The 16,053-nt window shown below is 40.1% G+C and overlaps 1 protein-coding gene across 3 annotated transcripts in view; it reads right to left on the minus strand.

Moving 5' to 3' along the window:
* The window catches only part of PPP2R5E (protein phosphatase 2 regulatory subunit B'epsilon), a 150,824-nt gene that overhangs the window by 17,434 nt on the left and 117,337 nt on the right, over positions 1–16,053 (minus strand). For all 3 annotated transcript variants that reach the window (XM_060620004.3, XM_060620003.3, XM_060620002.3), the window contains exons 6-10: positions 3,483–3,613; positions 3,304–3,363; positions 2,217–2,325; positions 742–795; positions 589–639 (exon numbers count right to left, since the gene is read on the minus strand). In XM_060620004.3, the coding sequence (XP_060475987.1) occupies positions 589–639; positions 742–795; positions 2,217–2,325; positions 3,304–3,363; positions 3,483–3,613 (405 nt within the window). The remainder of the gene's footprint in view (positions 1–588; positions 640–741; positions 796–2,216; positions 2,326–3,303; positions 3,364–3,482; positions 3,614–16,053) is intronic.

Below are 16,053 nucleotides of genomic sequence, written 5' to 3' on the forward strand. Positions count from 1 at the left end.
TCCCCTACAACCTCCTCACAGGGCACATGGCTGGTTAGGTCTTAGCAAAAGTACAAACGACTGAAGGTCAGCGATTTCCAGGGCCACTTCTGAAGAGCTGGAACTAGAGGTCTGTAACATAGTTTACAATTGTAGACAGTAAGATCCCACCTATACTCTATTTTAAAATGGGGAGTACTTGGGCTGGTGGCTTTAGCACCTATCTACAGCAACACCAAAACCTCCACACCATGAGGGTGGCCACTGGAAAGGTGACTTCGATAAAGCTAGACAGTGGGGCACGTGACCGGAGCCTGCCTTGGGCTTCCCTGGGACTGAGCAGAGCGTGACAAAAGTTCAGGGTTCAGGAATCAGGGTGGCGGATTCTGACCCACTCCCTTCCACTTAGCATCCACTCAGGCAGGCTACTTCAGCTCTCCATGCTTCCATTTTAAAACTAGTAACATATGAATATTTACAGACCTGCCTGACAGAGATAAAATGAAGATTAGACGAGATCATGGATTTTTACACATACTTATTGGCTCAGAGCCTGACACTCTACAAAGTATTTAGTGAGTTATTAACACGCTGACATTAAGCACTTACCTCTTTTTGACTACATGTTTTAGGCCAAAATTTCATTAACCCCCTAATAACCTAAAATGAAAAGGAGAAAAACAATGGTACTTAATTGTCTACATAGACTCTATGAAAAATAGTCATTTTGAAATCTTTTGAAATTATGGAAAAAATACTTACTGGTTCTGTGAGTGAAGGATCTTTCTCCAGAAACTGTACTATGCAATATGCCAGCTGGAGAAACAGAAAAATGAAAGACAAAATTGGAAATGCTATATACTCAAAAGGGCTCAAAGATACATCAAAACTTCCTACAAAGTTTCTAGACTCTGGTTTTGGTAATTTCATGTTCAATTCATTCTAAAAATATAATATATATAAAATGAAATAAAAAGCTACTTTTTCAAGCCAAAAATTGACACTAATAACGCCCCAGGGGAATTTTGTTAAAAAAAAAAAAAGGATACTGAGACATGAAGTATCCAGCTAATGAAAAGCAGAAATATCACATTCAGTATATTCTGAAAGTATCTCATCTACATACAGTCTAAGCTACATCGCGTGGGCTTCCTTTCTCTCTGTGCCAACATCAACAGCACGGGGTTTTACTGTGGCTCCAGAAGAGTCCTACACGAAAGGCAGGCACTTACTAAACCTCTTGCTGACCGCCTAAAGTGGCCCATGCAGGCTGAAGCGGTTTCATGAAGAGATAAAAGGTTGTACCTGCCACAGTTAGAACCGGGAGAAATGTGAAGTTTTACATCTGATGGTAGCCCAGCTAGGTAAGAATTCTTTTACACGATCATGAAATGTGATTTCAAAAACCAGAGGCAAGATTTGTAAAAGGGCTCGTAAAGATTTTTGGACAAGAAATCCACCCTTGCGAAACAACATTTTGATGGTGTTCTAAATTAGAAACATATGGACTAATTTTTCCTCGAAACACAGAATTTCACATTTAAAGAGGAACACTGCTCAGAAAAATGTGTGACATTTTTATGCAAACTCAAAACATTCCCATTGGTTTGGAACACTAAAATTAAAATGCCACTACATCATTTATCTGTCCCCTAGGGACACACGTACCACGCAAGGCAGTGTTAGCATGGAAACCAGACTTGGGACAAGACAGAGGATGCTTTTTAAAGTCATAGAGGCTAAAAATAAAAAGATGTGAAAGTACTGATTGATTTGTTTACTTGGGAGTGTGTTTATTTGCCTGGAGAAAGTGAGAAGGAAATAGTGAATTAACCAAGAGAGGGGGCAGAGAGCAAGTGACAGGCTGATGCAAATGAGGATGAGATCAAATATTCCAGAACACTCAAAAACGATTACAAGTCCAGAGATCTAAATCTGGAAAACACACATATTTTATTCTATGTTCAGTATATAATTTTGTGCACTAGTCATTAAAGTTCTCTGTAAAATGAGATGGCGAAATAGATGTTCCTCCCTCTTGAAAAATACTCCCATGATTCCCTTATGCATAGAAAACATTAACACACATTTTAATTTTCCTCGGGAAGTATTTTATACTTGAACGAGTTTTTTGTTTGTTTGTTTGTTTGTTTACGTAAGGAAATATCAATATCAAAGAAACACTGAGTTTATAAACTTTTAATTTTGCTTCCAAAAGAACTTGCATAAAATTCTACCTGGGCATGGAAGAGTGATAGGCTCCTGACAGTGTGTAAAGGGATCAACACTTTCACCAGAAACTGTTTGTGTTCTGCCTTAAGAGGTAAAGCAAAGCCATTGATAATACTAGGAAAAAGAAAAAAGAAACATGAATTAGTAGCGTGATCACAACCAGCAAAACCGAGACCACCTGTTCATGGAAGGACCAGGTTAAATCAGAATCAGTTTCTGTTGGGTCCAGAACAACCTAAACCCCACCCCAGTGGCATCCAAGATTTCCCAGTTACTTCAAAGAGCACATTTAAGCAGGAAGGAAATTAAAGAAAATTTGCTGATGATCTCCTAGCATGGGCTCTCATGCTCTTAAACCGAGTAAATGATTCTGAGCAACAGAAAGCTCTTCGATCAAAGACTCTTTATTTTTCCTTCCCCCTAAAACTGCTCACTTATGACCCTTTCCGTTTGTAGACATCATTCCTGGAATTTCTTCTCAGACCAAGAATACCACAGGTATAGAGCCCAGCCTGGGGAAATCACAGAAAAAACCATGGGACTCCACCTTCTTTTTCTCCTCCTATTAGGGGGAGAGACTAAGTAATCACATTGTCCAGTTACATTAACCTCCCTTGTGTGTAGAAACCTACACAACAGCTGTCTCTTTCCAATTCATTCCACTCGTCCAGGCAGCAGCTGTTCAAGAACTACACCTGGGTACATGGCTCCTGTGAAAAAGGCAATCCTTCCAATTTATCTGAACTTGTGGTCAAAAGATATGGCAAAGAACAGGTAGCCTAGAAACTAACTAGAATAAGGTGTTTTGGAGTAACTGGCCTGGCTGCAATCAGATGTACTGTCTCTGTAGCAATGAACAAACTGTCAGCACTTTCAGTCATTCTGGTAGAATTAGGAATGCCTAATTGTGGAACAAGGGGGAACAAGAAATCACGTCTTGTAGGGTCAGCTGGGAAATAGGCTAAGGCACAAATTAGAGTACCCGATGTACATACAGCAAGAGATCTAGGTCAGAGTTGCCCTGTGCCACTTGAATCTAATTTGCAAAATGTTATTCACCTGAGATTAGCAATTAGCTAAAAATGTGCTTACCTTCCTAATATTTCCAGCAGTTCGGCTACACCATTGAAGTGTTCTGTTTCATAAACAAACCTTTTTTAAAAAGGAAAGAAAGAATAAAGTCAGTACATGATGTTCAAATATTTGATGTTTACTTAACACTTCTACGAAACCACCAATTTTACTCGTCCTCCCCCCCACCCTTCACTTACCTTAGAAAAATATTGTTAATCTGTTTTCGGATAAATGCTCTAAGACCAAGAAATTTGCCATAAATTCTGTGTAAGACTGTTTTTAAGTAGTCCCGTTCCCGAGGGTCTTCGCTGTCAAATAGCTCCAAAAGCTGTTGTAAATGAAAGACAGAGTAGAAGTCAGAAGTGGTTTCAGGAAAGGATTTAGGAGTTCTGCTACTCATGATTTAAAATCCCTCCCTCCTTTCCTTCCTCAAAAGTTTATTATGGGCCAGGCACAGTGCTAGTCTTTGAAAATACAAAGATAAATCAGTCAGACAAGGGGCTTACATTCTAATGAAGAGATAAACACAATAATAATCATCGTAACAACAGTAAGAGGTAACACACATACTGCACTTAGCACGATTATCATGCAACTTTCTAAGCAATCTACTTATGTTAATCCTTCCTATAAAGTAGTGTTATCCCCATTTTACAGATGAGGAAATTGGGGCTCAGAGATCATTGGGCAACTTGCCCCCGGTCTCACACTAATAAATGGCAAAGCTGGGGTTTGAAACCAAACAACTGACGCCCTAGAGTCTGTGATTTCAGCTGCCGCACTCCTATAACAAACTACCTACTGAGCTCATGTTCCAAATATACAGTTAGGATAAGCCTTCAGCTCTACCCGAGCATGCAGGTAAATGAATCAACCTAAACCAAAGCCAACATCTAAAAGTCCCCAGTGATCCTGGCAGTGTTTTTTTTGTAGAGCTTCGTTCTTGTTACACAGGTGTACTCACTTTGTAAACACTCACTGAGGTGAACATTTATGATTTCTGTATGTTTATTATACATGGATGACATTCTTTGAACTTCCACTCACTTGTATTGACTTCCACTCAGTCAATAACTGAATCCTGATAAGATATCAACATATGTCAACAACAAAGCCTGTACATGAACGTTCACAGCGGCATGATTCACAATAGCGCAAAGTGGAAACAACCCTAATGGCCATCAACTAATGCACGGATGAGCAAAATGTGCTACAATGGACTATCATTCAGCCCACAAAAAGGAATGAAGTACTGATACCACACGGAGGAGCCTCTGAAACATCATGCTAAGTGAAAGAAGCCAAACACACAGGCCACATACTGTAGAGCAGGCAAATCCACAGAGACAGAAAGCAGAATGAAGAATGTCCGCTAAGGAGTATGGCGTTTCTTTGCGGGATGCTAAAACACGTTCTGTGATTATATAGCAGTCATGGATACACAACTTGGTGAACATACTAAACAACACTAAGTTGGAAACTTTTTTAAAAGGGTGGATTTTACAGTATGTGAATTATATTTCAATAAAGCTTTTCTTTTTCTTTCTTTCTTTTTTTTTTTTTTTAAATGACAGTGGGCAGGTTCCTCCAGCTGAAGAACAAACTTGAAGACTGGTTTGAATTTTACAGAGTTCCTCATACATTCATTAGCATCACAATAAAACAAGACTCACAGTTTATACTAAAGTTGACTTTACAGCAAAACATCTCAAGAGCATACTGACAGTATACAAATGAACACAGACTACACTAATTACCAAAAAAGCTATCAAGACACACGTAAGCATGATTTCAGGTGATTAAGACATGAGGCTGACAGCAGAAGAATAACTCAGTGGGCAGTAATCAAATAAATTATCTGCTTTTGCTTGGTGCTTTTCGTTGAACAAAGACACAATTACAGACAAAGAATGGCCCTTCAAATAACGGCAGGAAGTACAAATTGAAGGAGAATCTTCAAAATTGGGCAGGGACAGAAATGCAATTTTTGGCTACACAATGTCATCCATCGATCTATCCGTCCACCTGTCTGTCCATTCAAAAATCAAGTACCTCAAATAAATATGTCTGCCTATTCAGAGCCAGCCACTGGGCAAGGTGTCAGAGATACAACGGTGAGCAAGACAGACACAATCAGCTTTCACAAAGCCAAGTCTAAATGAGCGATACCAGTGAACGGGCAGCATAAGTGGTTTAGGATGCTATATGAACACACAGCAGACAAATCCACTCTACTGGGGAGAAGTGGAGTGGTAGGGAAGGTTTCTGGAGGAAGTGACATCCAGACAGATCCATGAAGAAATGAGAAGGCTGAAGTGGAGGGAGAGCGTTCATGGCAGGCTCAACAGCACATACCTTCACCAGCAGCCCATCAGAATAGAAGCTGTTAAGACAACTGCCGTCTCTCTGCCCCGTCAGCCATGCAGTCCATCAACCAATCAATCAATGTCCGCACATGCCAAGAACTGTCCTTGTTACTGTGCACACACACACTAGTGAAAAACTTGGGAGCCCACAGGGAAAGCAATGAGCAAGTCGACTAAACACTTCCACAGGGAACACTCTAAGAAGGAAAGGTATGTGGCCCCATAAGCGAAAAGGTCCCAGGGGCCCAGTATCTCTTATCTACCACACACACAAAATGACATAAGATCTCTAACCTACTCATCCTACTCCTTGTTAATGGAAATAATTAACCTTTTAAGTTCTACTTTTTAATCTGGTTTCTATTTTTAGGTGTTATAAAAGGGTTTAGTGGGTAATTTGCAACCAACATAAGAGAAGGTTTGAGGGGTGTACTGTTAGCAAAACTTGAATCAACTATGCTTATGTACTATTAATCTTTAGAGTTTAATGAAAATATAATTAAGCAAAAATTATTTAACTTGTGTTTTCATTAGGCACTCAAAAAAACATGCATCACCAGGCATCTAACTTAAGTCATTTACAAAGCCACAAATAGTATCATCATATATGATGTCCTATGAGAAAGAAAGATAAATTACATTATATAAATTACTTTTTTGCAGAACTATAGAACACATTTTTGGTGAGTTCATGATATAAAAGACAAAAGAAAAAGTATAACAACACACAGGTCGAGAAAAGGAGGAGAGGGATGAGCTCTGCTTTCCAAAACAAAATGACACACTTGTGCTTAGTCATATAGACACGGCCCACAAAAAAGCAATGAGAAATCTCATCCAGCATCTGCAAATGCCTAGTGAACTGCACTCCCTACAATATAGCAGGCAACTTGTTGTCAGAGAAAAGCTGGAGAGTTTCCAAGGTGACTACAGAGCAAAGATAGACCTGTCAACATGCTGACTCCTAGTTTACAAAGCCAGCTTTCCTGAAGCTCACAAACAGGGATGAACTGGGGAGTGATTTAGCCAAAGAACCCTCCTTTGAACCTAATCATAAATCTCCAGGGACATGAAAAGGGCAAAATGCAAAAGGCAGTTAGGGTCTCCCAATCAGACATGGGAGACTGAAACTCTCTCCTGAGTCCCCCCTGAGATTAGAATAAAAGAATAAAAACGGAAGAAACCCACGGGGCAAAGAGGAATGGAGAGCAGATGAGACAAATTTACACATTTTTCAAAGATGGAAAGTGGATGGCAAGGGGTAACTATCTTAGGTTTCCTCTTTCTCCACTCTGCTAAGTGTTTTTCCATTCTGCCAGCAAGGAAGGGAGCCAACAAGAAGCAAGCCAGTTCACACTAGAGAACCCTTAAAAGGCTTAAGAACTGAAGACACCAGATATATTTGATGGCAAGGGTGTGGAGAGCTAAAAACAGGAGGGCTGGTTGAAAGTTTGTCGAAAGAGTAACAAGACCTCCCAGATCGTGTCCCAAGCAGTGGACTAAAGATTTACAATCAAAATCTGGAGAGAATAAGCACCCAAGTCTCTCATCTTCAAGACACTGTACACAGCTAAGTGAAAAATTTAAAAAAAAGGGGGGGGGGGATTAAATAACAGTCAGCATGCTGAAGAATGAGACTTCTGCCGGTCCCTTTGCCTAAGCCTTCAAAATCCTGGATGAGGTAGGAGATAGGAAGGTCCCTTTTGAGGGACCTCAGCCTCAGCCTCTTGACAGCCTCAAGAGGAAACACCTGTTGATACAGATATTTGAGGGTTTGTCATTGAAAGAGCAAGGTCTCTGCCCAATGTGCTAAGTGTCTCCCATTTGTGTGCATGCATGCACACACGCGTGCTCACACACACACACGCGCTCTAAGAAGGCTCTTCGATGGTTCTAAGAAGCCTCTCTGATGACTAACATGTAACTATGAAGCCAAGGATCACCAGCATTCTAACACAAAAGAGACCAAAACAAACAATCATAAAGACATCAGAGGAAAAAGCCACAATGCAAGCAAAGAAACAAACCAAAAAAACAAAAACAAAAAAACCCTGCAAAAAAGAACTTATCCCCAGAAATAAACAAACCTATTGGATCCCTGAAACAAAACAGAGCAACTACAGATGGATATTCAGAAAATAAAAAGAACTTCTGGAAATTCAAGATGTAACAGAAATAAAACTTTCAGAAGAACTGGAACATTACGATGAGCAAATCTATCCTGAAAGTATAGAAGAAGATAGTATATAGAAGAAAGAAGGTAACTAGAGGATCCATCTGGAAGGTCCAACACATTCCAAACAGGCACAGAGAACAGACACACAGACACAAAAACAAAGCACATGAAATTATCTAAGAAAGAATTCAATGCAATTTTCCAGAAAAAGGGGACATGAGTTTCGATAGAGCTAAGGGCCAGTATGTTCTCTGCACAATTAATAAACAAAGACCTACAGCAAAGCACATCAGTTTGAATTATGTGGACACTGGGGACAAAGAAAAGATCTCAAAAGCGGAGAGAGAAAATAGGTCACTATAAAGGATAAGGAGTCCCAGTTGGCGCAGGCCTTCTCAATACCAATACTGGAAGTAGAAGACAATCTAGAACTCCCTAAAACATCTGAGAGAATATGAGTTCTAACCCATAAAGCTATCCCTAGCCAAAATGTCAATCAAGTGTGTGGGTAGAATAAAGACATGTTCAGAGAAGCAGGTCTTGAAAACTTACAACCCATTCATACCTTCTTAGGAAGCATCTAGAAGATGTATTCTGCCAAAATCAAAGAGAGGGAGATAAGCAAGCAAAGAGTGCAGAAGCAGAGTGCAGAAGAGTGGCAAAGGGAAACCCCAGGATAACTACGGTGGACACAGCCTAGAGGAAGCCACCAGTGCCAACCAGAGCAAGATGCCCAGAGCTTCAGCTCTGGGAAGGAGACCTTCAGAGAAAACAATGGAACTACAGACTAGCCAATGTGTGGGCCAGACTGAGAAAAGCTGTACATTGCACTCAGAGAAGAACGGAGGGATGAACTAGTAACCAATACCCAGAAAAGCAAGCATGTGAAAAATATGGCAACTATTAATTCCAGGGGGTTAAAAAAAATAAAAATAAAATAAAGCTCTACAGGAGAAGAAACGCAATTATAGCATAACATGTGCCTTGGCTGAGAACAACACGTACACTAATGCAAACACTACAATTTCATTAAATTTTGTGACACAACTACATTGTTGAGATATAAAGGAAGAGATAGAGAGGGAGACATATAAAGATATACAGTATGAAAAATTAAAAAAATCAAGGAACAGCACCATTAAGAATGCAATTTAGAGAAATGGAAATCATACAAGGAAATACATGTAAGGAAACTGCTAGAAGACTTGAACGTAGTTACCTCTAGGGATTGAGACTCTGGGTTGGGGAAGGATGAGTTAGAAGAGTGTTATTTTTCTTTATAAATCATATAAATACATTTGAATTACTTAATAGGCATTACTTTGTTAATTAAAACTATTTTTCAAAATTAAGGGCAAAAGGTTTGAAACAAAACGTCCAACTGCCCTCTACTAGGATAAAGAAGCAACTACCCTGCCCTCCATTCCATGTAAAGAAATATTAAATGTAAAGAATATCAGAAATGCTCAAGTGAACAATCAATGAAATTGGTATTCTAAATGTTTTCATCCAAATTACAATCAGGTCTCCAAATTTCTGGCTTTGCTTTTAACTTTAGCTATTCTACAACCTGAAAAATGATATCTCCTGAACACCTTTACCGTGACCAGGTAATGCACGCGGAGAAAACAGCCCAGAACCAAGCAACGAGAGCCAACAGCAGCCTGACTCCAATGAATGAGAACAACTCAAGAGGACCAACGTATGAAATGAGCTCATCTGGGGGCACCACTGAAAGCACGGTGGGGACAAGGGGTGGAAAGGCTGCACGCTGTAAGTGTCTAGCAATTCTGACTTCAAGACTCTGATGGAAACTCAGTATAAAGATTTCAAAGGTGGAAGCCACACAAACACGAACAGCTCTGCCAAGTCATATGCTTTTATTTTCTTCCTCATTTCTATTCTTCCCACATACTAGAGAAGTCCATTGTTTTCTCCCTCAACAAAACCTTGCAATTTAAAATCTTAAGACAATCAATTTGGTCAGCATTTCAAGAAAGAGCTGTTACTCTACATAATGATGCAGGCAGGGACTAGCCACATAATTTGTGGAGCCCAATGCAAAATGAGAATGTGGGGCTCCTTGTTCAAAAACTAGTAGGAATTTCTGGGGCGCCTGGGTGGCTCAGTGGGCTAAGCAACCGACTTCGGTTCAGGTCATGATCTCGCGTCTCGTGAGTTCGAGCCCAGTGTCAGGGCACTGTGCTGACAGTTCAGAGCCAGGAGCCTTCTTCAGATTCTCTCTGCCCCTCCCTGCTCACGCTGTCTCTCGCTGTCTCTCTGTCTCGGTCTCTCTCTCTCTCTCTCTCCCAAAAATAGAAATTAAACATTAAAAAAAATTAAAAACCATTAAGAATTTCAAGACCACAGGGGCGCCTGGGTGGCGCAGTCGGTTAAGCGTCTGACTTCAGCCAGGTCACGATCTCGCGGTCCGTGAGTTCGAGCCCCGCGTCGGGCTCTGGGCTGATGGCTCGGAGCCTGGAGCCTGTTTCCGATTCTGTGTCTCCCTCTCTCTCTGCCCCTCCCCCGTTCATGCTCTGTCTCTCTCTGTCCCAAAAATAAATAAAAAACGTTGAAAAAAAAATTTTTAAAAAGAATTTCAAGACCACAATGGCAAAGCATTAAACCAAGAGCAGGGCCCTTCTCAGCCTGGGGCCTGTGTCATCACCCAAGCTGCGCAACCAGAAAGCTGGCTCTGAATGCAGGAGTCCGGGCAGGAAAGCCCTTTCCCAAGGTTCTTAAGTTACAGGTTGCACTGGAGGGGATGAGGTGAAGAGGTAGTTTACCGTTCATTGGTAATGGCTACCTGATAAAATTCCTGATAGAAATAAATTCTCTAAAGCTTTATATGCTACAGCCTCTGAGAGAGAATGTAAACATTTTGGCATATTCAAGGAACTTGTTTGGAAAATAGCTCTTTGTATCAGAGCCGACATTCAAGGCCTCATGAAATTTATTTCAGTTTAAAACTTAAAAGTTTTTAATAGGTTGCTGTGTGTCATGTCCAATTTGTCTTGAGTTTTTAAAACACAATAACGAAACGTCACTTTTAAGGACAGGGTAAATGATTTGCATAATTTGCATGGTAATTATCGCACCTTTCAGCTTAAATATAACTGCAAATGTGAAATACAAATTACTAAGTCGCAATCTCCAGCAGTACATATGTTTACGGGGACACTTGAACAGTATGTCTCTTAGCAACCACTGACTGCTTTTCAGATTTGCAGAGTGGTTGAAAGCAGTCTTTAGAAATAGGCTACTAAACTCTTGCCATGATAATACACCCAACGAAATAATTCAAGGTTTGGCAACTCATTTTTTGATCGGGTGGGGGAAGGAGAGATCATAAAGAAATCACTTTCCCAACTGTCCTAACACAGATGAAAATTATCTTTATTGGGAATAGACACGTGTGTTCCATAAGCCAAAGTCAGCCTGCACACCTGTAGCTATACAAGGCAGTTGCTAAGTCTAAAATCAACATGACCATAGACACAAGTGTACTATGCAATCAAGTGACTCTCTAGATAAATCTGACAGCTTTCTTTTATAAAGACTTAGATTAAGTATATAAGAAACGCTAAAGGTTACGTAAATCTAGATTTAATAAAAATTACAGTGAAATTTAAGCAAGCCACTCAGTCATACCATTCTTTTTTTTTTTTTTTTTTTTTTTTTTTAAATTTTTTTTTTTCAACGTTTTTTATTTATTTTTGGGACAGAGAGAGACACAGCATGAACGGGGGAGGGGCAGAGAGAGAGGGAGACACAGAATCGGAAACAGGCTCCAGGCTCCGGGCCATCAGCCCAGAGCCCGACGCGGGGCTCGAACTCACGGACCGCGAGATCGTGACCTGGCTGAAGTCGGACGCTTAACCGACTGCGCCACCCAGGCGCCCCAGTCATACCATTCTTAAATAAAAAACAGCAAACCCTTCAAAGGTACAAGTTACAGACAGTTCTGTCTGGCCCGTACAAAAATCTGGATTTCCGGGTTCTCTTGACCTCTTGAGGCCACTGCTGTCTCCATCGCTCCTTCCTGTCACACTCAGACTACTTCATTCCATACCACTTGTCTGGCCTCAATAAATATTCGGATGTCCTATCTTTGCTTCTCACCTATTTTTTTTTTTTAAGTTTATATATTTGTTTTGAGAGAGAGAGAGAGAGAGAGAGAGAGAGAGCATGAGGAGGAGAAGGGAAGAGACAGACACAGAGAGAGAGAGAGAGACAGAGAGAGAGAGACAGAGAGAGAGACAGAGAGAGAGAGAGAGAGAGAGAGAGACAGAGAGAGAGAGAATCTCAAGCAAGCTCCACGCTATCAGCACAGAACCCAATGTGGGGCTTGATCTCATACACCATGAGATCACGACCTGAGCCGAAATCAAGAGTCAGATGCCTAACCGACTGAGCCACCCAGGCACCTCTGCTTCTTCTCACCTATTAAAAGTCTATGCTCCTGGCACTAATACACATTCACTTCTAACACTGGAAGAAATCAGTTGGTGAAATGAATCCAAGGACAGGAGAGACCACATTTAACACCTGAAAAAAATCTCAATAGCCAGAGTCCAAAGGGTTGTTTTTTTGTTTTGTTTTGTTTTTTGGCTTTTATAAAGGTAAAAGTCGAATTTCAAAAAAAAAATCATAACATGGGGGTTAAGATGTTGACAGACAAATACCATGTGACTTCACAGACTGAGGCTATTCTAGAAAATATGATGAAAGAAGATTCTTAGTGTTGTCAGGAACTGTTCTAAGTGCCTATGCATGTATTCACTTAATCTCCACAACAACCTCTCAACAAAACTACGATTATGCTGTGGATATTTTGCATCTACTTTCCAGATGAGGAAACGGAGGCAACACAGTTATATAACTTGTCCAAGGTCATGCACTAAAAAATGGCAGAGCCTGAATTCAAACCAGTCTATCCACTTCACCTCTAATCTATACTGCTTCCTGATGAGGAAGAAAAATGAGTAGTGTTGAGAAAGGTTCTTGGGGCAACCCTGGAAGTTTTCCACTGAGCGTCAGATTTTAAAAGGACACATACAAGTGATGAAAACAAATGTTAAGTATAAATGAATGGTGTACTCTTACAAAAACAGTCTTACGAAGGCTAATGCACAGAGTCAGCTGAGGTTGATAAAAAATGCAACGCAACAAAGTGAGACTTAGTAAATAACTTATTTATAATTTTATTAAATAAAATTTAAAAATTACTAACGTAATTATAATCACCGCTGATAACACACATGTTCATTTTTTAAATGTAAAAAATAGAGAAATACAAAAAATCAGAAAGTAACGTTCTTCACACTTAATCACATTCTACCAGACAATTAATAAGTTTGCCTTCCAAAACTTTTAGTGCATATACAAATAATCCTTTTCCCTAAAATACGAGACTCAAATTCAAAAACATCATACTGTTCCATAATATGCATGTTTCACTTCAAAACAGATCGTGTGTAGCTCTATCTCATTCTTTCTACAAAATGATGAATATCCCATTATATGAATGTCCACAGTCTATTCAACCAACACCCTACTGAGGAACATTTAAACTGTTTCCAATTTATATTAACAATGATGCATTCCCCATGCTTGTACATATATCTTTGTGCACACACCTGACTATTTCTCATGGAATTGCTCAGTGGATAAAATTTAAGCCAACAGAATCCTCCCAGCTTTCCTCTCCGGAGGATTTTACCAATGCACTGGTACATTATTTATGGTTTATGTTTTCCACTCAAGCCTCTGCTAAGTTCCAGTCTCCTGTACCCATGCCACACTGTTTTAATTCATGTGCCTTTATAGTTTTAATATAGTACATTCATGGTTATGAATAAATATCTAATAGGCAAAGGATCTTTAGTTTTCTATTTCAAAAATTTATTTCATGAACTTTGAAATTTTCAAATAAAATTTTTTTTTATTCTTTATTTATTTCTGAGAGACAGCAAGACAGAGTGCGAGTGGGGGAGGAACAGAGAGAGAGGGAGACACAGAATCCGAAGCGGGATCCAGGCTCTGGGCTGTGTCAGCGCAGAGCCCGATGCGGGGCCTGAACTCACAAACCGCAAGATCATGACCTGAGCCAAAGTCAGACACTTAACTGACTGAGCCACCCAGGCACCCCTGAAATTGTAATTAGAATTGCACTAAATGTATAAATTAACTTGGAGATTCTATGGATATCTTTATGATGGCAAGTTTCCCATCTAGGAATATGTCATTTGTTCAAGGCTTCTTTGCAAAAATTTCTTATAAGTTTTACATAAACTTTAAAAAAAAAATGTTTATTTATTTTGAACAAGAGTGAGCATGCACACACACTTGTGAACAAGTGGGGGAGGGGGAGGGGAGGAGAGAGAGACAGAGAGAGCGAGAGGGAGGGAGGGAGGGAGACAGAATCCCAAACAGGCTCCTTGCAATCAGTGCAGAGCCCAACACGGAGCTTGATCTTGCGAACTGTGAGATCACGATCTGAACTGAAATTAAGAGTTGGATACTTAACCAACTGAGCCCCCCAGGCACTGCTCACATAAACTTTTAAATTTAATTTCGAAAGGTGGAGATTTTATTTATTTATTTATTTATTTATTTATTTATTTATTTATTTATTTATTTATTTAAAGTAGGCTTCACACCCAGAACAGAGCCCAATGCACGGCTTGATCTCGTGAACTGTGAGATCGAAACCATAGTTGAGATCAAGAGTCAGATGCTTAACTGACCAAGCCACCCAGGTGCCCCAAAAGGTGGAGGTTTTAAAATTAATATTGGAATAAAAAAAATAAGACTACTAATGTGGGTAAACAATATAATATGAGGGGGGTATAAAAAGAGGAATTAGTATTTAATGAGCAAGACAGACTACTAATGTGGGTAAACAATATATGAGGCAGTATACAAAGAGGAATTCGTATTTAATGAGCGACTACTATAATCCATGCATGATTATCTGCAGTTTTTACAAGTCATACCATTTTATCATCATAACAAGCCTACTTGTTATAATTTGTTGTAAGAGAGGTCCACATTATAGCCATTTAGAGAAGAAAACACTGAGGTTCAGAACAGTAAAAAAAAATCTGCCCGAGTTTTCCAGTACATGCTTACAATTGAAGGGAGGGAGCCTGTATTTGTATCCATAGTGCCAACTCAATCAAGCATATGTAACAATTGTCAGTTTGGGTATACATCCTATGTACTTAAATCTCATTTTTTCTGTTACCTCATGTTGCAAATGAGGAGACTCAAGCTCGGACAGCAAGTGTATTAACTGGCTGAAGACCACACTGTCAAGTAAGGCAGAAAAGCCCATTTTAATGCAGTTCCTTCTTACCCCACGGTGCATATTTTAGCCCAATAATCTACTACTTAGAGTACACAGGGGAGTCAGGATGCAAATACACAGCTTGCTAACTTTCTTTCCACTACCTTATGTTAAAATAGCTCAATTCTTAATTTTGCTTTTGTCTTTACTGACAGGAGAAACAAGAATCAAAATAGACTGTGAAGAATACAGCTAGCTGCTATAGAAAATAGGCTGAAATCTCATGGCTAGGATACATTATGCCTAACTCAATAAAAAAGTTTTAAGTTGAGATGACCAAAAATTCCTTCTGAGATCCTTTGAGAATCTACAGAGAATAAAATATCTGCTCCAAGAAAAGGAATGCGGTAAATGTCATCCTGATTTGCAAAAGGGAAAGGTAGGAGGGTTCCCGTGTCATAAGAAAACCAGGCTTAGGTACAAAACACGCCAGGACTAGGTGGCACCACGGGAGGCTGTGGGGAGAGAAACAAGCAGGGGGAAGAGGGGGTGTAAATAACGAATTAGCGAACTACATGGTACACAAATGAAGGAGCTGCCAGCTCCAGGATACTTGAGGCATGGCGGCGGGAGGAAAAGGAGGGTGTGTAGGGGCAGGGCGTAATCTCAGCACGATGCCTTAAGCTCCAAAAGGCCAAGCAGGTCCCAAGTCAGAAACAAACAACCCAGGAAGGGAGCTCAGGAGAATCACACTGGGGACGGAGACCCCACTCCTGCAAGGTGCTAGGATCCCAGGTAAGTCATCAGCAGACTAAGGGGTATGAAAAGAGGCAGGAGGCCAGCTTTACAGGTTAGCAACAAGAACGAACGGGTGTTCTGGAAAATGGCAGCTAATTGGCACCCAGAGCTTATCCCCAACATGACAGTTAATGCTC

The sequence above is a fragment of the Panthera onca genome, chromosome B3, assembly GCF_046562875.1.
Source record: "Panthera onca isolate mPanOnc1 chromosome B3, mPanOnc1 haplotype 2, whole genome shotgun sequence".
In the NCBI taxonomy this organism is placed as follows: domain Eukaryota; kingdom Metazoa; phylum Chordata; class Mammalia; order Carnivora; family Felidae; genus Panthera; species Panthera onca.